Raw genomic sequence first — 26300 nt, forward strand, 5'->3', positions numbered from 1 at the left:
ATGGCTGAGGAAGTCCGCAAGGTCCCCTTGAAGCCCATCCGTGCCTGGGAGGAGACGAGACCTCCTCGAAGGAAGAGTCCGCGGAAGAGCCCACAGCAGCAGCAGGAGCTGTGTGTGCCTCAGCCCTTCCATGCTGGTGAGTGGGTGCCTCCTGGGTGGGCGGAGGGGGCTGCAAAAATGGCAGGGGCCATGGCCCTGCATTGCGGTGGGTCTTGGCCCCTCTGGGGGTTGGGGTTGCAAGACCAGGGTGTCAGTGGCGGGAGAAGACTCCATCACCTTTGTACAACTCTGGGCTGCCATGAGACGGAGAGACAGGAAAACCCAGGCAGGGGGGAATGGCCCCTCCTGCTGGCAGCAGCTGCAGCCCCTACAGCTGATCGGGGCATTCGGGGTGGCAGCAGAAGCATCAGGTGGAAACTGACTGAATTGCCCACATTGATCCGTCACACTGCAGGATCGGAAGATGTTTTCCACCAGTGGAAGGGGGTGCTCTGTGCACAGTGGGTTGTTAAGCCTAGGATTGCAGGGTGCTGGCTAAAGCATGAGATGCCCCCTGATGTTGCAGCCCCATCTGCTGGCTCCTTTGCAGGGGGGTGACGCATGGCACAGCACAGGGCATTTGGGTGGGGGGGTTGATGATGGGAGCCCAGGGCCTGCCCAGGTTACACCCGGTGGCTGTCGATGGCAGGAGAGGCAGTCAGAGGAAGCAGAACGGGCAGGCCCTGGGTCCCCGTATCCCCCGCAGACTGGGTAGCTCCTCCCTCTCCCGCAGTGCGGAGCAGACCGATTCACTGCCAGTCCCTCTGCCCCCTCCAGCAATGGCCCGGAGAGCGGGGACACCACTCATAGCCTGACATCATGCCTCCTTCCAGGTGTGGTGCTCCCCAAATCCCCAGGCTCAGCCTGCATGCTGGGTGCGGCGGGGAAGTGGGGTGGCCGCTGGGAACCAGGGCTCTGACTGGATCTTTGCTGGGCTGAGCAGCAAAGAGTTGGGGAAACCAGGGATGGCTGTGCCAGACCCTGTTGTGCATCGGGGCTGCTACCCTGCTGGGGTGGGAGCGGGGGGCAAGGGTTTCTGCTAAAATCTCTGTCACCCAGCCTGCAGCTTGGCAGCCCCAGGTATTACCACTGCTCTGTCTTTGATCAGATTCACCATCACCTGGGAATGCCTCCTGTTTTATGGGGCCAGATTCGCAGGAGAAAGACACCCTAGAGTACATCAACGCCTTTCTCAAGGGCAATGAACAGGTACCAAGAGCCCTCCTCTGATCTGTCAGCTACTGCCCTGTCCACATGCGCCATCCGTCCTTCTCCGGATGAGGCATGGATTCTAAGGCCAGACGGGACCACTGTGACCTCCTGTATAACACAGGCCAGAGACCTGCCCCCAGATAATTCCTGTTTAAACTAGAGCATCTTAAAAACATCCTTTCTTGAGTTACAAAAGGTACCCACCATGCCCCTTGCCCACTTGTGCCCACTGGATTTGGCCAGTCTCCAGCGTGATGGGTTGCCCCCCTTTGAGGTGCCACCTGATGTACTGGCTTATCACTGAGCCCGCCTGTTCTGCCAGCCTGGGCCCCCGTTACCTTGTCTTGTTGGGCTCGGCTCACAAGCCTCTTCCAGCCATACACACAGGCAGGGCCACACCCAGCTGCAGAAAGACACAGACACTGAGATCAGCTCTGGGAAGACTCAGCTGAAGGGCCTTCTCCCAGTACTCTGGTGCCCACCTCCTTTGGAGTACAGACCCAAAGGTTTTATGACATGCGCCCCCTCCCTCGATGTCGAGAGAGGTATGAACAACTCTTTGCCCCTCCTCCCAGTTACTAATTTATACTGCAAAATGGGCTGTGGTATAAACAAGAAATAAGATGATTAACTACAAGAGGTAGATTTTAAGGGGTTATAAGAGATAGCAAACAGAACAAAGCAGATTACCCTAGTAAATAAACAAAACACACAAACGAAGCTTTACACACCAGATAGACAGGATATACATTAGCAAATTCTCCCCGAGTGATAAACAGGTTGGCAGATTCTTAAGGCAGAAGCTGCCTTGGTTTTGCAGCTTGGATTTCCCAGGTTTTCTTGCACAGGCTAGGAATCTCTCTCTAGCCTGGGACCATCACTTCTCATGGTTCAATCTTTGTCCCTCAGGTGTTTCCAGGTATCTTATTGCAGGGAGTCTGAGGTCCCGTCCCCCCCGCCCCCACGATGTCCTTGTTCCCCTTTTATCTTCTCTTCCCACCTGCTGGAAAACTCTTTTGCTGTGACCTGGGTCCAACAGGTCCCGCTGTGTCGCGTTATCTCGGGGAGGTTTCTATTGCACACAGTTCCTGGGGTAGCCCTAATGCTTGTGCATTTCCTCCAGGAGCCAGTGTTTGGCTTTTCTGCTGTTCTACCTGAAAGGCTGTTTTGAACCTCACAGTGTTTTTCAGGAACACATACACAGCTGAACTTCAGAACGTCACATACAACGATAGCACATGCAATCCAATGAGACAGTAATGTCTAGCAGATAAAGACTTTTAGACTGATACCTTACAAGACATACTTGGTACCAAACATATCCTAATTATATGACCGTGGCGAATATTGGGGTGTCAGGGTGCCACACCCAGATGTTCCTCCCACTCTCTCAAGCTCCCCAGTAAGACTGTCTGGCTGCTTAGCCCCCATGTTGCAGTTCCTCTTTCGACACCTACCCCGTGAGATCTGCTTCCTCTCTGGTCAGGTTTCACACAGAGCTGCCCTGGCCTCCCCACATAGTCACTCCTGTTGGGAGATGAATGGCCTTCTGGCATTCGGCATATCAAAGCCTGAGCAGTGCTGGGGGGAAGCTTTCTGACATCTCTCCCACTGGCAGCTCCTTTCCACGCTAACCTTCCTGTTTTTGTCTAATCTCTGCGGGGCATAGGAGGAGGCCAAGAAACTTGAATTCTTGGATTGTGTCATCACCATCAGCAGGGCCGTCCTCACGAGGCACCCAGAGAGAAACCTGGCAGCTTTTCTCGGGAAAGCCCTCCTTGTGAAGAAGATAAAGGTGAGTAAAACACACACTCGGGCTATGTTACTTGGCGGGTTTAGTGATTGGCCCGGAGAGCTCTGCAGATTTGTCTACCTTCAACTGCCAATCGCTGGATCGTGTTGGACGTTTGTCTGTTAGACTGAAGAGCCCATTATCAAGCATTTGCTCCCTGTGTCGGTACTTACAGACTGTCATCAAGGCACCCTGTAACCTTCTCTTTGTGAAGCCAAATTGATTGATTTCTGGAGTCTCTCACTATAAGGCATGTTTCCCAGTCCTTCAGTCACTCTTGTGGCTCTTCTCTGACCCCTCTCCAATTGATCAACATTCTCCTTGAATTGTGGGCACCAGACCTGGACAGAGGATCCCAGCAGAGGTCGCACCAGTGCCAAACACAGAGGGAAAATAACCTCTCTAACAACTGGAGATTGCCCTGTTTGTACAGCCCAGGATGGCATAAGCCCTTTGGGCCCCAGCCTCGCACTGGGCGCTCCTGTGCAGCTGATTACCATGACTGCCAAGTCTTTTCCAGAGTCACCGCTTCCCAGGTTAGAGCCTCCCATGCTGTGAGTGTGGCCTGCGTTCTTTGTTCCTCAACATGTCACTGCATTGAAACATAGATTGTTCCTTTGCACCCAGCTTCCTAAGTCACCAGGTCGCTCTGTATACACCAGTCTCCCTGCACAGAGCCCCAACACTCCGCAGTCAGTGCCCACTAGGGAACTAGCAACAAATCTGCTCCGTAGATTTGGAAAGTCTTTGCTCTGCGGCGCTGCAGAAAGCTTTCCGGAGCTTATCTCCCTTCCCTGAACGTGGGACAGCGTGTGCTGGTGGGTGGTCCAGTGGGCTGGGGCTCAGTTCCTCAGTGAGACCTTTGGGCAAATCACTTCCCCCTCTGTGCCTCAGTTTCCCTCCCATGCCTTGTCTCGTCCAGTTAGCTCGTGAGTTCTCTGGGGCAGGGACTGGCTCTCACCGTCTGTGTGCAGCACCTGGCACAAGGAGCCTGATCTCAGGTGGAGTCCCTGGGTGCTAATGCTGATGGAGCCTTTGCAGTGCACTGGTGCGTGATGCTGGGGCACTGACCACAGGCCCTGCACTGCGCTCCCCAGCTGAAGCCCTGCACACCGTCAAGGCCACAGTAGGACGACCTGTCTGCCGAGGCCACGTGTTGCAGGCTCTGTGCTTTGCTCCCCAGCCGGAGCCTTACGGGAGCTCGGAGCCCGGCTGGCACTTCCCCACATTGTCTCCCCAGGAGCTGATTGATCTTGAGTCTGTCGACTCCCTGACCAGCGGGGTGCGTCAGCAAGCGATGCTCGCCGTCATGGAGCTGAGGTACCCGGCCTGCCCGCCCAGCCCCAGCTAGTGCTGTGTGCAGCCAGACACGCCAGCCTCTTGGCATGGCCAGTTCTCCAGGGCATTGCCCCCTCTGCTCCTCCCCCGTCTTCCGATTCCCCCGGGCACGTGGCACCCGTGGGTTGGTGGTGGAGGATCCTTCGGTGCCTGGCGACCTCTCCAAGTGGCCGTGTGAAGATGTGGGGGAGGGAGCGAGGGGGTTGGACCGGTCCCCTCTGGGACCCGCAGGCGATGGCTCCGGGGGGAGAGGGGCAGTTGGGCACTGCCGGAGCGGAGCCACCGGAGTCGCCGCCAGCTGTGCCAGCTGCATCCCACCGGCAGCTCAGCGACTCCCTGTGGCTCAGAGGCTGGGCAGGCTGAGCCCTGGCACGTGGCACAGCCTGCGCCGGGGGGGGGCTCTCTCTCAGTGCCGCTGGCGCCCTGCTCTCAGCTTCCCAGAAGCCTGCCCATCAAGTCCTGGGAGCCTGAGGCCAACATCAGTGCATCAGTCTCGCCTCAGCCCTCCAATCCGCGCGTGTCTCTTCTCTTAGCAAAGTGAAGCCACTGCTGCGGGGAATGGAGCTATCCAGCCTGCTCACCGTCTGCTTCTCCAGCGTCTTCTCCCTGCCTCCAGCAGAGACCAACCAGGGCCTGGAGGCTGCTCTATACAACAACGTAAGCCCCAAACTAGCCATGAGGAGCCGCCCCAAACCGAGGGGGAATCCTGCAAGTCGCTCGTGTCCCTGCCCCCTGGGTTACCTGGCGCTGGCAGAAGAGTGTAATGATCACAGCTCCTTGGCAGCGCTTCAGCTCAGGACCTGCAGTACCAAAGCATAAGCCCCACCGCCGCAGATAAAGGAGTAACTCCCTCATAGGGTAGCAGTAGTAGGCATTTATCCTTCACAGGCACTGGCAATTAGTGGGGAACAGACACTCCCTTCACAAGCACATTCATCCCCAGTGCATGGCTGGGGGCACAGGCCTGAGATCGATCGGCTGCTTGAGATGCACAAAGGCGAGGGGAAGTGAAGCTTGGCTGGAAATCTCCCCTCCCCCTCAAATGCAGAGTCCTTCCTGACTCTTCTAATGCATTAGACTGTGTGCAGTGGCCTCCCTGAGGACAGCAAAAGCGGGTGGGGTCCTGTTGCCAGGAGGAGTTTGCAGTAGGTCCCCTGCGGGTACAAGTGAGTGGGTGAGCTGGAATAGCAGGGGCTGCCATGGCCTGGGGCGTGTCACACACCAGGGAATTGGTTTGTCACCTGGCTGGGTAACGCCACTTGCTGTGGTTTCTCCTCTGCTCTGCACGCAGACTCTGAACACCATGGATGAGCTGCTGAAGGCCTTGGTGTGTGAGGACGAGAAGCCGAACCTTGTGGTGCTGCAAAACATCGTGGAGGTGTGGAGGCATGGGGGCAGGAAGGGGACGAGTCCTGTAGCTGGGGTGGGGCTCTGGGATCAAGGCTTCATTTAATCCCAAGCATGGGACACCCCCGTGCCTTCTGCTCGTCAGAGTACGTTCTATACAAAGGTTCTTGGGTTGGAGGACCAACTGCCCCCGCTATATCTGAAAAACGTCTGCATGGCGTGGGGGTGGAGGAGGGAGGGATCTGCCGTGTTCTCCACTGAGCCTCATCTGAGCCTGGGATTCATTTGTGTTCACCATGGGCCCCACCAATACTGGCCAGAGCCCAGAGCTAGATTCCCCCAACGTTCTAGTTCTGGGGCCACAGGAAGTCGTTTCTGTGGGTGGTTTGTTCTCCAAAAAGAGGGAAATGTCCTCAGCAGATATTTGGTCTTCTCGATCCCAGAGCTTGGGAAGAGGGAATCACAGAAGTGCAGGGCTGCAAGGGATCTCAAGAGGTCATCTACTCCACCCCCTGCACTGAGGCAGGGCCAAGCATTCCTCGACCATCCCTGAGGAGTGTTTGTTCAGCCTGTTTTTTTAAAACGTCCATGATGGGCAGTCCACCACTTCCCTAGATCACCTGTTCCAGTGCTTAGCCACCCTTAGACTTTTTCCGAATATTTAACCTCAATCTCCCTTGCTGTAGATTAAGCCCACTACTTCTTGTCCTACCTTCAGGGGACGTGGAGAACAATTCGTCACCATCCTCTGTAAAACTGCTCTTAATGTATTGGAAGAGTGTTAGGAGGTGCCCCCTCCGTCTTCTCAAGACGAAACATGCCCAAGTCGTTCACCCTTTCTTCATAGGTCAGGTTTTCTAAACCGCTGATCATTTTTGTCGCTGTCCTCTGGACGGGCCCCAGTTTGTTCACATCTTTCTTCAAGCGGGGTGCCAAGAACTGGACACAGTGCTCCAAGCTAATACACCTCAGAATGACATTTCCCTCTTTCACAACAGCATCACACTCTTGATTCCTATTCAGTGTGAGATTCACAATAACCCCCAGATCCTTTTCTGCAGTCCTGCCACCTAGCCGGTTATCCCCCACTTTCTTTTTATGCATTGGGTTTTTCCTTCCTAAGTGCGTTACGTCACATTTGTTTTGACTGAATTTCATCTTGTTGACTTCAGACCAACTCTCCAATTTGGCAAGCTGATTCTGAATTCTAATCTGTCCTCCAAAGTGCTTGTAACTCTCCCCAGCTTGGTGTCATCCACCAACTTGACAAGCATACTCTCCTCTCTGTTAACCAAGTTCTTCATGAAAATATTGACCAGTACTGGACCCAGGCACACCCCTGGGGGACCCCACTTCAGACACCCTCCCAGTTTGCCAGAGAGTCAGTGATAACTCCTCTTTGAGGATTGCCTTATCATCAGTTGTGCTAAGGTGCCACAAGTACTCCTTTTCTTTTTCCACTTTAGAGTAGTCTCATCTGGAGCATATTGGCTTAGTTTGCTTATGAGAATGTCTTGTGGAACTGTGTCAAAAGCCTTACGAAACTTCATATACATCATCATATACTGCCTCCCTCCATCCACTAGGCAAGTAACCCGGTCAAAGAAGGAAGTTAGATTTGTTTGGCATGGTTCGTTGTGGACAAATCCATGGTGCTATTCCTTATCACCCTATTATCTCCTCTAGGTTCTTACAAACTCTTTAATAATTTGTTCAATAATCTTTCTGGGTACCAAAGATAGGCTGACAGGTGGATAATTCCTTGGGGCCTCCTTGTTCCCCTTTCTGAAGATAGGCTCTGTGGCTGCCCTTCTCCAGTCCTCTGGGACCTCAGCCCTCCTAAAGGTTCAGAGATTGCTTTGTCTAGCTCCATCTCATGTGAATATCATGAGGCTCTGCCAACTTGAATACATCTAACTGACCTAAATTGTCTTTTATCTGTTCTCTCCCTAGTCTGGCCTGTATTCCTTCCCCCTTGTTGTTAATATTGTGGTCATCATCTAGTCGCCATTAACCCTTTTAGTGAAAACTGAAGCAAAAAAGGCATTAAACACCTTGGCTTTGTCTGTATCATCCATTATTTGCTCTGCTTCCCTGCTGAGTAGTGGCCCCACACTTTCCTTTGTCTTTCTCTTGCTCCTAATGCATTTACAGAGCTGCTTCTGATTGCCTTTTATGTCCCTTGCCAGTTCGAACTCATTTTTGCCTTAGCCTTTCTGATTTTCACTCTATGTGCTTGTGCTATTTTTTGGTCCTTCTCCTTCACAATTTGTCCCAATCTGTTTCTCTCAGGTCCTGCTCCCCTGGACCGCATCCAAGGAGGTGCATGTGCGGCTGAGGGCAATGGGAAGAATCACCCGGCTGACCAAATTCATCTCTGGTCAACACAAATTCAAGGTGAGCAGCCTGTGACTCTGGCCGTCTCCTAACTGCATTGAGCAGCCTCGCGGTGCAGCGCTCCCTGGCAGGGAAAACCCGGGCCTGGAATAGTGATTCAGCAAGATCCTCGGTAGGGTCCAATCTAATGAGGCCTGATGTGGACGGGTCTGTCCTCTGACTCCAGTGGGCCTTGGGTGGAGCCCCATCATTCTATCTCCAAGGACTCTCCCTGCTGTTCCCCTAGGACCAAAGTCTGCTCCGCACGGTCAGCGGATTTACACAGGATCGCCCTGAGAGCACCCTCTGAACCCAGGTGTCTGTCCACGCCCTTTGTCAGTTGCCCCTCGGATGCTTTGGCATCAGCTCCTGCCAGGCTGCCAGATGAAGACCCCCTGCTCTGGGTGCTCAGGGCCATTGAGCTGCTCCAGCTGCTCCATCCCCCCTATTGCAGGGCCTCCCCTCCGGCAGCTGGAGGGGTGCACTTGGATGATATGCCCCCAGAGGCTGGGGCAGCAGAAGAGAAGGAGGGAGGTGGGAGGGGACACAGTGAAAGGGATGGGAGGGGCCAAAGGAGCCAGAGCAATGGGGAGTGGGTCAGGGGAGGCTGTGCAGACCCCAGGAGAGGAGGGCAAGGGGCTTGGTGCGACGTGGGGAAGAGCAGGGAGCAAGCGCAGGGGCTGCAGGTGGGGCAAGGGAAGGTCTGGCAGGAGGGGGAGGCTAGAGGACAGGCTGCAGGAGAGAGCCGGCAGGAGAGAGCCGGCAGGCTGGGTGCGGCGCAGAAAGTGGGGGTTGTGGGGAGCTCCAGGATGGAGTGAGAGAGGCGGAATGCAGAGAAGAGGAGTCCAAGGTGACCTCACGCTTCTGGACCTGAGGTCAGTGGAGGGAGGGGGATGGGAGAAGGGGCTGGGATTAGGAGCTTGCCCTTGAGATGGAGACTGGACGTTGGTTCATTCCTTACCCAGGTCCCCACTCGAGGGCAACGTTTGCTGACTTTGCTACCCAGACTTCCCGTCCCTGCTGAGCTTCCCTCAGTCCCTGGTGATGGGCCCCATGGCTCCTCCTGCTCTCATTGTCCCCAGTCTCTCTGCACTGGGCTCTGCCTCCCCCGGTTCTAGCCCGTTGCTAGTGCAATACCAGGGGGACACGCTGCGCTGGGCCTGCAGGGGCGAGTGACTCTCCTTGCTCCCTCTCTCCGTCAGGGAGTGGAGGAGTTCAGAGTCCTGGGCCAGCTGGTGGGCTGTCTCACTCTGTGCAGTGCTGAGCAGGAGCAGGAGATCTGCCGATCGGCTATGGAGGGACTTCACCACCTCTACGCCTTCATGCTGCGGCAAAAATGTAAGAGCACTGGAGACCCTTGTCCTTCCTAAACACATTGACATGGGGTTTCCAAACATGGGAAACATATTTAGTGAACACTTCTTCCTTTTCTGCATCCTTTTAAACAGTCTCCATCTAGTAATGAGCCTACACCATTGCTCGGATTTCTTTTGTTCCTAATACACTTTTTTAAAAAAACCTCCTTAGTATCCATAGTCCTTTCCCCTGATGTCTTTAGCTTCCCTTGTCCATATTCTACTCTTCATAACTCACATAAGAATGGACATACTGACTCAGATCAGTTCATCTAGCCCAGTATTGTGTCTTCTGATAACGGCCAGTGCCTCATGCTTCAGAGAGAATGTACTGAAAAGGGAAATTTTGAGTGATCCATCCCCTCACATCCAGTCCCAGCTTCTGGTAGTCTGAGGTTTCGGGACATGCAGAGTCTGGGGTTGCATGCCCTGATTATCTTGAACCCAATTATACTTTTAGGCTTCACAACATCCCACGGCAACAATTTCCACAGGTTGCCTGTGCATTGTGTGCAGAGATATCTTCTTTTCTTTGCTTTTAACTTGCTGCCTATTAATTTCAGAAAGTGACCCCTAGTTCCCGTGTTCTGTGCAGGGGTAAATAACACTTCCCTATTCACTTTCTCCACACCAGTCATGATTTTATAGACCTCTGTCATCTCCCCCCTTAGTCAGCTCTTTTCTGAACTAAATGATCTCAGGTCTACACTGTAGACCTATATTGTTATCACTCCATTGCTCAGGGCTGTGAAAAATCCACACCCCTGTTGGCAGAAGCACCGCTCCCACTGACATAGCTAGCGCCTCTCCGGGAGGTGGATTAAGAGCTTGTTGGCAGAGGACCATCTTCTCTTCAACGCTACAGCGCCGGTGCAGCTATGGCGATAGAGTGGTTGAAGTGTAGACTTGCCCCCAGTCTTTTTAATCTTTCCTCATATGGAAGCTCTTCCATACCCCTAATCATTTTTGTCGCCCTTCTCTGCACCTTTTACAATTCTGGTATATCTGTTTTGAGATGGGGCGACCAGAACTGCATGCGGTATTCAAGGTGTGGGCGCGCACATTGGATTTGTATCGAGGCATTCTGACATTTTTCTGGTTTATTATCTATCCCTTTCCTATGGTTCCCAACCTTCTGTTGGCTTTTTTAACTGCCACTGCACGGTGAGTGGATGTTTTCAGAGAACTCTTTACCATGACTCCAAAATCTCTTTCTTGAGTGGTAATTTAAACCCCATAATTGTGTATGTATAGTTGGGATTATGGTTTCCAGTTTGCATTTATCAATATTGAATTTCATCTGCCATTTTGTTGCCCAGTCCCCCAGTTTTGTGAGGTCCCTTTGTAGCTCTTCACACTCTGCTTTGGATTGAACTATCTTGAGTCATTTTGTATCATCTGCAAATTTTGCTACCTCACTGGTTACCCCTTTTTCTGGATCATTGATGACTATGTTGAACTACACTGATGTCAACACAGATCCTTGGGGTGCCCCGCTCTTTACCCCTCTCCACTGTGAAAACTGACCATTTAGTCCTGTTGTTTGCTTCCTATCTTTTAACCACTGACCCATGAGAGAACCTTCCCTCTTATCCCGTGACAGCTTACTTTGGTTAAGAGCCTTTGGTGAGGGACCCTGTCAAAGGCTTTCTGAAAGTCCAAGTACACTATATCCACTGTATCACTCTTCTCCACATTCTTGTTAACCCCCTTCAAAGAATTCTAGTAGATTGGTGAGGCATGATTTCCCTTTACAAAAGCCATGTTGACTCTGCCCCAACAAACTGTGTTCACCTATGTGTCTGATGATTCTGTTCTTTCCTATCGTTTCAACAATTTGCCTGGTGCTGAAGTCAGGCTTACCAGGGATCAGATCTGGAGACTTTTATAAAATTCACTGTCACATTCGCTATCTCGTACAGAGGCCGATTTAAACATTAGCTTACATACCACAGCACTGCACGTAAGTTTGTTTGGATGTCTCCTGAGAGCTGCAACCTTTGCACCAGGCAGGCAATTTACCATGCCGTTCTCCCACTCATCACAAACCCAACTGCTTACATGTCTATTGATTGAATCCCCCGTTACTATTAACTGGCTTTTCTTTGTAACTGGTGTTCCTGCCTCAGGAGGGGCAGCCTCAGTGTGAGAGGATATCCTGACTTCATCTGGAAGGGGGGTCCCAACTATGGGATCGTCTCCCTCTGCTCCAGCTCAATGTTCTCCTTCCCAGAAACTTTCACCCTCCTCAGCAGCACAGAGGCTGTCAGACTGGGGGTGGGACCACTCTACTGCATTCCTAAAAGTCTCCTCTATGTAACTCGCTGTCTCCCTTGGCTCCATCAGTTCAGATCCTCTGGCCTCCTGGTCTCCGAGGGCCAGTAGCTCCTGGGACCAAATGCCCACATGCGCTACCTGCCCACAGGGCTGGTAATCCTACATGCTGCGTTCAGTGCAATCAACTGGAGAACCTCACACTGCTGCTGCACTTCTGCCTGGTTTATTTTTACTCTTCCAGGGGGGTTAGTTTGTTTAGTTTTCTGGGGGGGGGGGGGCGGGGGAAGGTTATTGGCCTGAATTTACGGTATGTTTCTTAGATGTACTTGTCTCTAAACTTCCTTGCAAAACTCCCGTTTCCAAAGCTAACCTCTGATTTATATTGCCTGCTCTCTGTTTCCCCTCCCTGGTTCAGGCACGATGCTGGCAAACCAGAGTGCAGAGTATCTGCAGGTCCTCAGGGAGTGGCGAGCGGAGAACACCTTCTGGGTCACCTGGTTCACCAACACCAGCAATATCGCCATGGTAACTACCGTCAATGCTTCCTGCGATTGTTGTGTCCAGAGTTATCAGGAGAGAGAAATTAAGACCCTAGGAGTCAGGGAGAAAGGACAGACCCAGGCGTGTGACTGACCCCATCCAGCTGGGCCGGAGCCTGCCTATGGCCCACTCCATCTCATAGAATCATAGACCTCAGGAGGTATCTAGTCCAACCCCCTTCTCAAAGCAGGACCAACCCCAACTAAATCATCCTAGCTAGGGCTTTGTCAAGCCTGACCTTAAAACTCTCAAAGGATGGAGATTCCCCACCTCTCTAGGTAAGCCATTCCAGTGCTTCTTACCCTCCTAGTGAAATAGTGTTTCCTAATATCCAACCTACATCTCCCTCACTGCAACTTGAGACCATTGCTCCTTGTTCTGTCATCTGCCACCACTGAGAACAGCCGAACTCCAGCCTCTTTGGAACGCCCCCCCCCCCCCCCCAACCCCCCGCAGGTAGTTGAAGGCTGCTATCAAATCCCCCCTCACTCTTCTCTTCTCTTCTGCAGACTAAATAAGCCCACTTCCCTCAGTCTCTCCTCATAATTCATGTGCTTCAGCCCCCTAATCATTTTCGTTACCCTCTGCTGGACTCTCCCCGATTTGTCCACATCCTTTCTCTTGTGGGGGGCCAGATGTGACCTCACCAGTGCCGAATAGAGGGGAATAATCACTTCCCTCAATCTGCTGGCAAGGCTTCTACTATTGCGGGCCAATATGCCTCCCTCCATGCCACATCCCAAGATGCACTGGGTCTCATCCAAACCTGATCCCAGCTCCTTGTCAGGTGTGGGGGGAGCTTCCCCAGAGATTAATGCTCTCCAAGGCATCATTGCGTCCACGCACCATTGCCAGCCCCTGCTGAGCACTAGAGAGTGTATCCGTGCTGTGCAGTATTGTGCCCCCGTGCACTGCCACGCTGGCCTGTGCCATGCACGACAGCTCCTGATTGCTGGCTGGGTGCTGTGCGTCCCAGGTGCAGTAACCCAGCCCTGTCCCGGCAGAGCGGGCTTTGCCTGCACTCCTGGCTGGGCCAGTCCTGGCTGCTCGGTCCGACTGGAACCGCACTGGGTAGCAAAAGGGGTTTCACTGGCAGGTTTGTTTCAGATGTTTGGGAAGTACTTCAACCCATCCGAGCGCATGGACTTCCTCCTCACTGCTATCGAGGGCATGAGAGACACCAGCGTCCATGACTCGGTGGCGGCCAGGCACATGCTGCATGTGATCCTGTGGGTCCCCAGCCCAAGCTTGGAGAGGGTAAGAGCTGCAGTGAGAACAGCCTGCTGGGGGAGCCCATCCGTGGGAGACTCTGTCTCTGGGCGCTCGGCATTACTGGGGGGCAGGTCCTGTGCAATGCGGGGGGTCAGTCTAGGTGATCTCCATGGCCGCTTGTGGCCTTGCAGTCTGTGAATCGATAGGCCGGGAATTGGCCCTGTGTTCTAGGCCTGGAGCTGGAGAGAGGATGTGGGAGGGCAGATGGCTCTCAGGTAGGGCAGGTCCCTGGCACCCCAGATCAACAGCAGCGCGAGGAAGCCAAAGCCCCCATCTCCCCATTTCCCTTCCAGGTGTCGGAGGCTGTGATGAGCGTGTACCACAACCTGGATTCCATCAGCGAGCCTCTGGCCCAGCAGCAGCTGCTCAAGGCTCTTGTCGTGCTGGGCGACCAGTACAGCGAGGAGGTGGTCACAACCCTGCTGGGCTGCTCGCTGTCATGTGACAGGTACGGGGCTGGGGCTGCTGACGCTTGCGCTCCGGCTCCCCCAGACTGGTCCCGCTGCCAGGGACAGGGGCGTGCAGAACCTTCCAGAGACCTCCTGCTCCCTGCAGAGCTGCTGCTTGTTCTGGAGGGTTTTGCAGGCTGACATGCCGTGGAGACAGGCCAGCCTGCAAAACCCCATATGGCAGCCCTCGGCCTCCCCCGGGGCTGACACTCAGACCCGGCCCCCATGCAGCCTGCGCCAGGCAGTGGGGGCCCTTGCTGCAGCAGGAGGGCAACAAAGGGCCGGCCGGGGGCGGGAGACCCAGCAGGGTGCGGGTGGCGGTGGGTGCTGGAGGCTGGCAGGGCTCTGGCCAGCTGAAATCGGCTCTCTCCCTTTGCAGCGTTGCTGTGGAGATGTGGAGGGTGCTGACATCCCACCCCAAGACCGCAGGAAAGGTCCTACGGGAGCTGCTCGACAGGCTGCAGGAACGGCCGCTGCGCCAGCATCACGATGTCTCTCAACAAGAGGCTGGCGTCGCCCCCTTGGCCGTAAGTTCCAGCCCCTGCAGCAAGGGAAGGAGCGCCGTGTGTCCCCACCATGGCCTGAGGGTGTCTCTCAGTCTCCCACTGGGTATCGCCATTGGGCCGAAGAGAGAGAGCGTGACTCTAGCCAGCGCTATAGTCGAGGCAGAACACGCCGAAACCCTCTCCTGGTGCTCTGGGACACCTCTCATAGAACCGCAGGGTGAGAAGGGATCGCAAGGTCAGCTCGTCCAGCCCCCTGCCAAGATGCAGGATTTGTTGTGTCTATCCCAGCCCAGATAGGTGGCTCCAGCCTCCTTCTATAAACCTCCAGCAAAGGAGCTTCCACTAGCTCCCTAGTCGTCTGTCCCATTGTCCTACTCTTCTTACAGTTAGGAAGGTTTTCCTGAGATTTAATCTAAATCTGCCGTGCTGTCGTTTGAACCCATCCCCTCTTGTCCTGCCCTCTGTGGCAAGAGAGAACAACTTTTTGCCATCTTTTTTTGGGCAGCCTTCCAAGTATCTGAAGACCATTAGCACGTCCCCCCTTAATCTCCTCTTTTCCAAACTAAACATAGCCAGTTCCTTCAACCTTTGCTCGTATGGCTTGTGTTCCATCCCTCTGATCATCTTTGTCACTCGCCTCTGGATCCATTACAGTTTCTCCACATCCTTTCTAGACATTGGTGACCAAAACTGGACACCGTATTGCAGCTGAGGCCTAACCAGCACTGAGTAGAGTGGTACTATCACCTCCCATGACTTGCAAGCTATACCTCTGTTAATGCAACCTAAAATTGCATTTGCTTTTTTGCAACAGCATCGCTTTGCTGACTCATGCGGAGGCTGTGATCCACCGCAGCTCCCAGATCCTTCTCAGCAGTGCTGCTGCCAAGCCGGTTATCCCCCATTCTGTATCTGTGCATTTGTTTTTTCTTCTCTAAATGTAGCACCTCACATTTGTCTTTGGTGAAGTTCATTTTGTTGTCTATAGCCCAGTCTTCCAATTTACCATGATCCCTCTGAATTTTAGCTCTTTCCTTCAAAGTATTGGCAACTCCTCCTCGCTTTGTGTCATCTGCAAACTTGACCACTCTGCTCTCTCTATCTACATCCGGGTCATTAATAAAGATGTTAAACAACACCAGACAACAATGTGGTAGTCGATCCAGAACGTACACAGTAGCTAAGCTAAATCACAGGATTCACATCTCCGGCACAACTGACTGTTACAGCCAGCAGCCCTCTGATGCAGTGAAAAGAGAATTAGGAATTCTTCTATTCCTAACTACTTCTTTGGGAAGGCTAAAGACGCTGACCAAGACAGCAGCAGCCGTGCATCGACTGCAGACACAAACACAAAAACAGAGCTCTTCCTGGAATGGAGTTCACTGAGGTGGCTATTGCAGTGAAAGCGAACCGTGAAGATTACCCTTCAACAGCCAAAGACCAGCTGGCATGAAGTCTGGTTAGTGCATGTCGAAGAAGAGGGATTATCCTTGGTTGTCCTGCCATGATGGTAAGCTTGGATGCCTTATCTGTAGCAAAGTTTCACCAAGGTCTCTCCATAGCAGTCGGGTGGTGGTAGTTTTCTGTTTCTCCTTATGGACCTAGCTGAAAGTCCAAATTAACATCTCTGCCCATGAAGATAAAGGAAGAGAAAGATTCAACTGCCTCCGCATTAGCTTTACAGCTTTCGAAAGAAGCAGAAACCACAACTTTTGAAGTTGAAGTGGTGGTTAACATGACAAAACCAGAACCTGACACAACGGTGCAGGAACAGCAAATGGCATATTACATTGCTAAACGTAGCAAACCTTACGCTGATCACCCCGATTGAACTGAATTCCAGATACTACATGGTGTAGATGTTGGTATCAGTCATAGAATCATAGAATATCAGGGTTGGAAGGGACCTCAGGAGGTATCTAGTCCAACCCCCTGCTCAAAGCAGGACCAATCCCCAATTTTTGCCCCAGATCCCTAAATGGCCCCCTCAAGGATTGAACTCACAACCCTGGGTTTAGCAGGCCAATGCTCAAACCACTGAGCTATCCCTCCCCCAAAAGGGCTCATCATTCAGTGCTACAGACATGCTAGACCCTCTCTCGTCTGCAATGCACCGAAAGCATTGCAAACGTCGAATGTGTGCTCAGATGCCGGAGAGAGATGGAAAGATTGCCATGTCTATTGATGAATCAACTACTCTGAGCAATGAATCGACAATTAGAATCTATTTAAAATGTGACACTTTGAAGATGATGATCCTCACTTCATGTTTCTTGATCTGATTGCACTTCCACATTCGGCGGCTTCAGGCACTGTAGATTGTGGGCTGAAATGCCTCAAGAAATAGAATTCCGATCACAATGACTCTTGTAGCATTTGCAAGTGATGGTGCTGGTGTTATGCTTGGCAAGAACTCTGGCGTAGCGAGCTGTATTGTGAAGAAGTACCCAAATGGTCTAGCGAGGTCATGTTTGAACCACAGGTTGGATTTGGCAGCTGCTGAAACGTTCAGTGAAGTAAGAGCTGTAAATCACTTGGAAATCTTTGACAAACTGTATACGCTTTACAGCCGCTCACCTAAAACCAAGACAGAACAAAGTGGCTGAGCAGCTGAGAAAGATTGGGGGTGTCAGGTTCATATTGCACTGTATTTGCTGTCTGGCATAATCGCAGTCATTGGGCCTTCCCCTTCAGGCTGCATCTCATGACACACCAAGAGAGGTCTATGTTTGTTGGGCTGCTGAAAAGAAGTCAGTCCCCTGAATTCTTGATGGATCTTGACATAACGTATGACACGTTGTTTGAGCTGTCGTCTCTCTGAATTGCTTCAGCATTGAGATACTTTGTTGGCATCTGCAGATAAACTGACACACCGTACCATCCACATGCTGGAAACCGTGAGAGAAAAACCTGGCACAAAGTCATTCCAAGCCAACCGCGCAGCGAAAAACCTGAAGCTCAGGACCAGCACACTGGCTGAAAACATGAAGCTTGTGAAAAGGAATGACAACTAATTTCTGACAAGTTGGATCAATAATATGAACGCCCCATTATTCTGCAGCACCTCGTCAAAGTATAGAAACCCCAGTGATGGTGTTGCTACTAAGGGAGAGAGGCGTGTGATAAAGCGGGACTGTTCTTAATGTTTCCTCTGAATATTGTGGGGGTGCCTCAGTTTCCCCTAGGCAGTTCTTAAGTATCTAGGGGGTGGGATAAGGGTGTATGATCATTGCAGAGCCCTAGAGGGCAGGTGTGTGCAGGGGTCTGGTCACAGAGAATGGCCAACACCCTGTTTCCTGGCAACTGATGGCCTGGGCCCTTCCCCCCTGCAAGGTGAGAGCTAAAGGGTTGGAGAACAAATGAATCAGGTGCCCTCCTCTCCCGGGAAAGGGACAAAGCCCACAGGAGGAGGGGCTGGAGAGAGTTTGGGGCTGGCTGGGGACATGGAGTGAAGTGCAGACGTGGTTGTCTGGCTCACTGCCCCCCAAAATGGACCTGGCTGAGGGGTCCTCTTCTCTGCACCTACAAGCTCTGTTTTAGACCACGGTCCTGTCGTCTAATAATCCTCTGTTTTACTGGCTGGCTGAGAGTCACGTCTGACTGTGGAATTGGGGGACAGGACCCTCTGGCTTCCCCAAGAGCCCGCCTGAGCGGATTGGCTGTGGGAAGAGCATGGAGGGGCAGAGGATGCTGAATGCTCCGAGGTCAGACACAGGAAGGTGGAAGTTGTGTGAGCTGTGTGTCCTGAAGACAGTCTGCTCACAGAAAGGAGACTTCCCCAGAGTCCTGCCTGGCTTCGTAGGGAGCAGTTCCAGAGTATCGCCCGAGAACTCCGTGACAAGGCGATATGCCAATTGGGCTGAAGCAGTTCTCCATTGCTGACAAAGAGAACCGGATACTAGATAGGTTTCAGAGTGGTAGCCGTGTTAGTCTGTATCAGCAAAAACAACGAGGGGTCCTTGTTGCACCTTAGAGACTAACAAATTTATTTGGGCATAAGCTTTCGTGGGCTAAAACCCACTTCATCAGATGCATGGAGTGAAAAATACAGGAAGCAGAATAGATATATATATATAGCACATGAAAGGATGGGAGTTGCTTTACCAAGTGGGGGATCAGTAGTAACAAGCCAATTCAATTAAGGTGGAAGTGGCCTATTCTCAACAGTTGACAAGAAGGGGTGAATACCGAGGGAGGGAAAAATTATTTTTGTCGTGCTAATGAAGCCAATGCAATCAAGGTGGCCCATTTCCAACAGTTGACAAGAAGGTGTGAGTATCAGCAGAGGGCAAATTACTTTTTGTAGTGACCCATTATTCTTGGATAAAGTGAAAAGGAGGTAAGGCAGCTGTTCAACCGATGTGGTCTACCAGGGACAGGAATGATGAATGCCTAGTGTGACTTTCTTGACTATACTAAATATTTGTTCCCCAGGGAGATACCTATAGGCAGTAATCAAGGCACTCCTCAATCTTCTCTTTGTTAAGCTGAATAGATCGAGCTTCTTGAGTCTCTCACTATAAGACATGGTTTTTAATCCTTTAATCATTCTCAGGACTCTTCTCTGAACCCTCTGCAATTTATCAACATTGGTCTTGCATTGTGGGCACCGGAACTGGACCCAGAATCCCAGCAGTTGGTCACACCAGTGCCAAATACTCCCACTCCAGATTCTTCTGTTATTTATCCCAGGATCACATGAGCTCTTTTGGCCACAGCGCCACACTGGGAGCTCCTGTTCAGCTGATTCTCCACCAGGACTCCCAAGTCCTTTTCAGAGTCTCTGCTTCCCAGGACAGAGTCCCCCATCCTGTTCCTAGATGTATTCATTTACAATGAGCCATATGAAAACACATACTGTTTGCTTGCCCCCCCAGTTTACCAAGCGATTCAGATCGCTCTGTGTCAGTGACTTGTCCTCTTCATTATTTACCACTCACCCAATTCTTGTGTCATCTGCAAACTATATCAGTGATGATTTTATGTTTTCTTCCAGGTCATTGATCAAAATGTTAAATGGCATAGGGCAAAGACCCAGTCCCTGCGGAGACCACACTGGAAACACACCAGTGTAATGCTGATTCCCAGCTTACAATTACATTTTGAGACCTATCAGCCAGTTGATAATCCAACTGTTGTGGGCCACGTTACTTTTGTATCGTTCTAGGTTTCCGATCAAACTGCCGTGCGGGGCCAACTCAAGCGCCTTACAGAAGTCTGTATACACTATGCCAATGCTCTTTCCTTTAACTACCAAACTTGTCATCTCATCGAAAAACAGATAGCAATGATCTTGGTGGGAAATATTTTCCATACACCCATGTTGATTTGCATTAATGAAATTATCCTCTTTAATTCTTTATGAATTGAATCTTACACCAGCCGCTCCATTATCAACAGTTAAAATGTAAGAGGCTTAAAAAGGGGATTCGTAGGAAAAAATGGTTCCTAATTGAAGGAAAATGGCTCTGTCCGGGCGTCCTGGATCACTGGTGTCGCCAGCATTCCCTGGGGGTCTAGAGTCCGCAGCTCTGCTGCTACTCTAGTGCTAGGGTTCTTTGGATCCCAGAGACCCCAGACACAATCAGGCCCAGCTGTGCCAGGTGCTGCACACACCCAGAGACGCACCCCGCAGTAGCCAGGCCCTGCCCTGCAGAACAAGAGACAAAGGCCAGACACCCCCTGCACTCCTACTTCCCATGCCTCTGTCTCCAGGGGAGGCAGACGTTGTTCTGGAAATGGCTTGTTGGGTCACCGGAGCGTGTTTCGTAAAGCAGCTCCTCGTTTCACACAGGTGGGGAAACTCCAGCATCTGCTGCCAGACTTCGTGGAGCAGCTACACGAGGCAGACAGGGACGTCATCTCCAATGCCATCACCGTGCTGAGAGACATCCTCGCCGGCATGGACAGGCAGAGCGCCAGCCCCGTGGCTGTGCAAGTGGCTGAGAAACTCCTGCCGTTCTTTCACGATGTAAGGCCTGAGGGCCCACGGGAGACCCTTCAAGCCACAGACGTGTGAATGGGGGCTGGCGGGTGGGCTAGCGGGACCTATGCTATGGCCCGAGCCAGAAAAAGGATTGTCGTAAATGACGTGACCCCATTCCCGCCTTCCTCTGCTACCCCATTCTCCATCAGAGCATATGGCAGTAAGGGTGGGAACCCTGGTGTCCTGCAGGACTGCTGACAAGGATCAGGGCAGCCTGGGGACGAGGCTCCCCTTGAGGGAAGAACATGCTTTCCTGAGCCTGCATGCAGCGAGGGGGCCTCTGCAGCACAGGGTGCCGCAATGCTCTTCCTGGCTTCCAGGGTAACAAGTGATGGTACCCTGGTGAAAATCCTGCCCCTCCCCTCCCTGGCCAGGAATCCCACAGCTGGCCTGTCAGCTCCATAAGGAAACGGCTCCGTTTGTAGGTTCTGCAGCTACCGCCCTTTCCTCTCCCCTTTGTTCTCATGGCAGGGCAGCATCAAAGGAGGGGCTAGTTCTCCCCAGGCCTTTTGTAACCACAAAAAAAGTAGCCCCCGCCAGCGTGTTCACCAGACTGATGTTCAGTTCCCCACTGCACGGCAAGATCAAAGTGGGTGGGAGAAAGGGACCCATCCATTACTGCCTTCCAGGGGTAACGTCCCAGTGGGGGCTCCTGGAGGGACCACCCACCTCCCCAGCTCTCACAACGCTAAATCCTACCCTCAGCCCTCCCGAACTCTGCTGGGACCCGGCCGCTCTTTATTTAGTAGTGGCACAGGCCCAGCTAAAGCTCTTCCCAGGGTCTGCTGGATCCCCAGCTGACCGAAGGGACAGGGCAGCCCAGACCGAAGATGCAGGATCTCGCCCTGGCGTGAGCCTTTAAACCAAAACCCTGTGGGGCCCGGGGGGAACAGAACAGGTTCTCTGGCCAAGAAGATACCAGGCCAGCCCCTCAGCTGGTGGAAACCTGCATCTCTATTGCCTTCTGTGGCGCTATGCCCATGAGACTCTGGCCCCAGCTGTGCCTGTATGACTGGGGGTGAGTTAGCAATACCCCCCGCAGGGCAGACATCTCTGACACAGTGAGCGCTCACCCCGCTGAGTGAGCACGACCGTCACAGCGTCTCCTCCCCACGTCCTCTCTTGCAGGAGTCCAGCAAACTCCGGGTGCTCTCCATCACCCTCTTTAAACACCTGCTGGAGTTTGTAAGGGGGCCCAGCAGGAGGAAGATGAAGGAGCACATCCTCCGCAGCCTGGTCCCGCTGCTCCTCCTGCTGCATGATGAGCGTCCCAATGTGTCCCAGGTGAGGCCACGAGCTGGAGCCTGCAGCTGAGATCGTTACAGAGTGACCAGGAATTTGTTGGGGGGGCCAACATGTGACACCCCCCTTTCAAGGGTTTGGCCGGCAGAGGACAGGTGCTCAGTGCTGTGACAATCAGGTGCTCAAAATCACTTGAACGTTGAGTCCAGTAGCACCATGACCATGGCGCCCCACCCAACTGCCGAGTCTTCCCTGCCTCCTCTGAGCCCAACACTCCCCCCTGCAGCCAGGCTGAGAGAATGGGTGGGCGGAGGGGTCAGCTCACCACTCCTACAGCCACTGGCCTCCGCACATTCCCCTGGCTGTGCTGGTGGGAAGAGCACAACCCTGGCCATGGCCCCTACCAGGAGCAGAGCTACCCAGCCTCCGCATGGTGCCCAAGACCCAGTGTGCCCTTGGCCAAGCAGCCTGGACAGCTCTTATTAGCCATGACATGCCCAAGCCCCCCTCCGCCCCGCCCCAGGTGCCTATGCACACGCTCGCTCTCATGGCCCCCATCACTTGGGAGCCAAATGCCCCCGGCAGTAATGAATTCACCCTCCTACCCCCCATGAGGTGGGGAACTAAGGCACAGCGTGAGGCCTAGCGCCTCAGAAGTATTGAATGCCCGTGGGCATTAGGCACCTAAATCTCTTTGTAGCCCTGGGCCTAAGCAACTTGCCTGAGTTCCTGCAGAAAGAGCTGGGAATTGAGTCAGGTCTCCAGCCATGGCCTTAGCCAAACCTCCGCCCTTCCGCGAGCAGCCGCGGGCCGGGAACCGTTCCGCACACACGGCCTCCGGTAACTAGGCTAGTGGCTTTCAGCCAGGCCGTCCCTAGCCATTCGGGTGCCCTATCCAGCCCCCCCCCCGCATTGGGGCTGTGTGGGGTCCCAAGCCTCCTCCTCCCCTCCACCAGGGTCTGGGAGGCAGGAGCTGTGTGGGGCCACTTTTGGGGGGCCCACAGGCCCAGAGTGGCCTGGGGGATTAGCGGAGAGCTGGGAGTAGCCCGCTCTGCTTCCCTCGCCCCGCATCCAGCCATGTCGCTCGAGGGAGGGGGTTTGGGGAAAGGGATCCCTCCCACACACACACTCACTGACAGCACCGGGAAGCGGAGCAGCCTGGCCCCAGCCCGCTCTACTCTGCCAGCTCCCAGCCGTGGCACTCCGCTTCCCACCGCCGGTGAGCGCGGGGGGCAATTCTTTTGGAGGAGAGCGTGCTGGGACCGGTTGCTCCGCTTCCTGCCAGTGCCGGTGAGTGTGGGGTCGCTGGGGGAAGAGGCTTGCGGAGAAGAGGTGGAATGGGGGCGGGCCGGGGACGGAGCAGGGGGGAAGGGGAAGAGGCCGGGCGGAGGGAGTTGTCTGGGCCCCCCCCAGGGATGGCCCTGCCCTTTGTAGTGGGCGCAGCCCGCGGCGGGGCTGGCTGAGGTGTAGGGCGGGTCACTGGGGCTGGGGCTGCTGCATGTGCAGCATGCAGACGCCTAGTGGCACCATGAAATTTGGGGCAATTTGGTGCCCCAAATTTCATGGTGCCCTACGCAGGCGCGTATGCCGAGGGACGGCCCTGGCTTCCAGCTCCCATAACCGTTGTCGACTCGCCCCGGCCCCTCTTGTTTTGCAGGTGTGTTGGGACGCCCTCAGGAGCGCAGTGGAATTCCTAAGGTGGAGCCAGCTCGGTGCCCTCCTCCAGAAAAAGGAGCTTTGGCGAGGCTGTGACTGCCTGGTGAGGGAGCCCTCCATTGCCCGGCTCCGTGCCCCACCGAGCCCCAGCCCCGGGACCACACCTGGCCCTGGCTGTAGTCCCTCTGTGTGATCCCCCCGGCACAGGAAAGAGGGCTGAAAGCAGGACACTCCAAAGACCTGGAACCTGGCCTGCAGGATGGAAAGGCCTTTAATAACCTTGTGCTCCCTTGTTCTGGCTCCTAGGTGGCGTGCTACAAGAGGAGGGCAGAAACCTTCCTCTGCCAGGCCATGGCCTTTCTGGAAAACCCACAGGCTCCCATTAGAGAAGCGGCCATCAGGTTTCTAGGTAACCACAGAGCAGAGGGGTCCCTTAAGCAGGGGGCTGGATCCAGTTTCAGGCTCTCCTCAGTCCCTGCTGGCAGCGAGAAGTAACCCCTGGGCTCCTGATTGCCGAATGAAGGCTCAGGGGTGTCAGAAACCCGCAGGAGCAAGCTTACCCCAAACTGCCCTGATGGGCTGATGGGCCCCCTCTAACCCCACTGCTTCCCATGCAGTCCCCATCCCCCACCCCACCATGGGCTCTTGGTAGTGGAACCTCAAGGCGCTCTGCTCTCCTTTGGCAACCAGCCCCACAGCCATCCCTGGGGACTCGCCCTTTCCCCTGGGGACTCAGGAGTCTGTCCTGGTCAGCGAGGGGCAGGGGAAAGCCCCGCTGCTTGGAGGGTGACAGACACTTTGACACCCTCGCTGGGGACGCAGGGATGTGATGAGCTGTTTGTGTGTGTAGGGCTCACTGCCCGGCAGCTGGACCAGAAGAGCCAGGAGAAGTTGGATGCCATCTTCAACGGTGAGTGGTACCCGCTTTGAGCACTGAGCGCTAGAGGGACGAATGGCCCAGGGCCGTGGGCTGGGTTCAATCTCCAAAGCCAGCAATGTGATCTTGGGCGAGAGCCAGAAAGGGTTGCAAAATGTAGATCCCCATACCCCTGATCAGCTTCCCCCTCACCCTGTGGTGTCTGCTGGTTGGCATGTGCCCAGGCACTTAGCCCTGACCTCAGAGCTGTGGCCTTGCAAATCCCCAAACTGGGCCTGAGCTGGCTGGCCTTTGCAGACGATTGCCCCCCACCCCCAACACAGCAAAGGTGGGGTCCTGCCTCCCCCCCTTGCACTCACTAGCCCAGGGTTTGTTGCAGTCACCTCCAGGTGGGGTGCCTGGTGTCAAGCCACTGCTCTAAAGGAGACTGAGGTGACGTCCGGTCATCTACCTCCCTGCTGCGTGCCCGGACCCCTGGGCCAGCGCAGGGCAGAGCAGCATCTCCTCCACATTTGTTGGGGAAAAGGGGGAGGGGGGTGACATAGCTCAGGCTCCTCCCTCCCAGAGCAGGTTCACAGCTGGGCCCCAACCAGAGCTAGAGAATGGCTGAGCTCCCTCCTCAGCATTTCCTGGAGGGCAGCAGGGCACCGGAGGTTAGGCGTAGCCTAACAATGCCCAAGCCCCCTTTGTGAATCTCTCCCTCTCTGGGCTTAAGTGCCCATCTGTGCACTGGGGGGAAGGGGGAGCTTAAATACAGGCAGGGATGAGGCCATCAGATACTGCAGGGGTGGGGCAGTCCTAGAAATAGTGAGTGAATGGGGTTCATTGTGACTTCTTGCCTGTGTCTGGGGGCTCCCCCAGCTGTGGAGGGCAGCGGGGATGTTTAGTGAGGGTTGGTGGTTGTTCCTGTTAGTCCCCTGCCTCCCAGCCTGCTGCCTCCTTGTCGCGGGCCGAGAGGTACAGCGCTGGCTTGGTCTGCCAGGGCTTTCCAGAGCACCATGGCTCTGATCTCCATTTCCTTCCTTTCAATCTTAGTCCTGAAAGGCTTGCAGCAGGACAGCAAGTCCTCCGTCAGGTGCCTGGCTTCGCAGACCATGCTCATCCTCAATGCCTGCAAGAAACACCGTCCAGCCCGCGCCAGCCTACAGACACTCTTGCACAGGATGAGACTGATGTGTACGAGGGAGAGCCCAGTCATTGAAGCTGCCCAGCTGCCCTAGTAAAAGCCAGCCTCCCTACTCTGGGGGTTTGGTGCACCAGAGCCCGCCTGGAGCAGGGTGGAACACATCATGCTGGACCATGGCTTTCTCCCCATTGGCCGCCTACCCTGCCCAGCCACGTGAGTAGTTAACCGCTCAATAGCTTTTATCACCATGTACTTTTTGACAGGTTTCCATGCCCCGTGTAGCGTTTACGTCCCACCCTCCGTCCCCGCTTCCGGTCGTGTATATTTTTGGCACCATCAGCCCTTTTGAACCTTTATTTTGTATTATTTTTCTGTGTCTGGCCGGGGGGAGGTTGGGTGCTTGTGCTACAGTCAGGCAGGCAGAGCAGCAGAAGGCCTCCTGACGACCACAGCGGGAGGCTGCCACACCTGACAGGGGGGTGGCAGGGATAGGGGAACCCAGGCCCTCCCGCTGCACTGCGTCCCCGCTCAGGGCCTAACAGCGTGCTGTGTTTTGACATATTTCGAGAAAAAGTATGAACAAGTAGAAAGAGAGGCTGTAGGGGGTTCGCGGCTCCCTCCCCGTCCATCTGAGCGGGAGACCATGCCCCTTGCTACGATACTTCCGGGGTACCTTGGTTCAGGGGAAATAGCTCAGTGTCCATGGTTCTGGCCTGCAGTCAGGTCGACCAACGGTCAAGAGTCTGTTTGCCCGGGGACTTCATTCAGGGCAGGGCTGCTGTCGAGTAGGGGCTCTGGCCTACAGTCAGGCAGGCAGAGCAGCAGAAGGTCCACTTGCCTGGCCCTTGATCAGGGCGGGGCAGCAATCAAGTAGGGGGGCTCTGGCCTACAGTCCGGCAGATCCGTC

The 26300-nt window shown here is 54.1% G+C and overlaps 1 protein-coding gene across 1 annotated transcript; it reads left to right on the top strand.

Moving 5' to 3' along the window:
- On the top strand, positions 1-25689 carry LOC142069906 (maestro heat-like repeat-containing protein family member 7). Its single transcript, XM_075122666.1, has 18 exons — positions 1-136; positions 1190-1248; positions 2921-3046; positions 4227-4363; positions 4915-5038; positions 5673-5759; positions 8021-8125; positions 9307-9442; positions 12152-12261; positions 13384-13533; positions 13842-13996; positions 14377-14524; positions 20301-20477; positions 21621-21776; positions 23392-23493; positions 23697-23799; positions 24241-24300; positions 25303-25689. Exons 1-18 carry the CDS (start codon positions 1-3, stop codon positions 25485-25487), a joined length of 2256 nt encoding a protein of 751 aa, XP_074978767.1. The 3' UTR covers positions 25488-25689.
- Positions 25690-26300: the final 611 nt, after the last annotated feature.

The sequence above is a fragment of the Caretta caretta genome, chromosome 23, assembly GCF_965140235.1.
Source record: "Caretta caretta isolate rCarCar2 chromosome 23, rCarCar1.hap1, whole genome shotgun sequence".
In the NCBI taxonomy this organism is placed as follows: Eukaryota; Metazoa; Chordata; order Testudines; family Cheloniidae; genus Caretta; species Caretta caretta.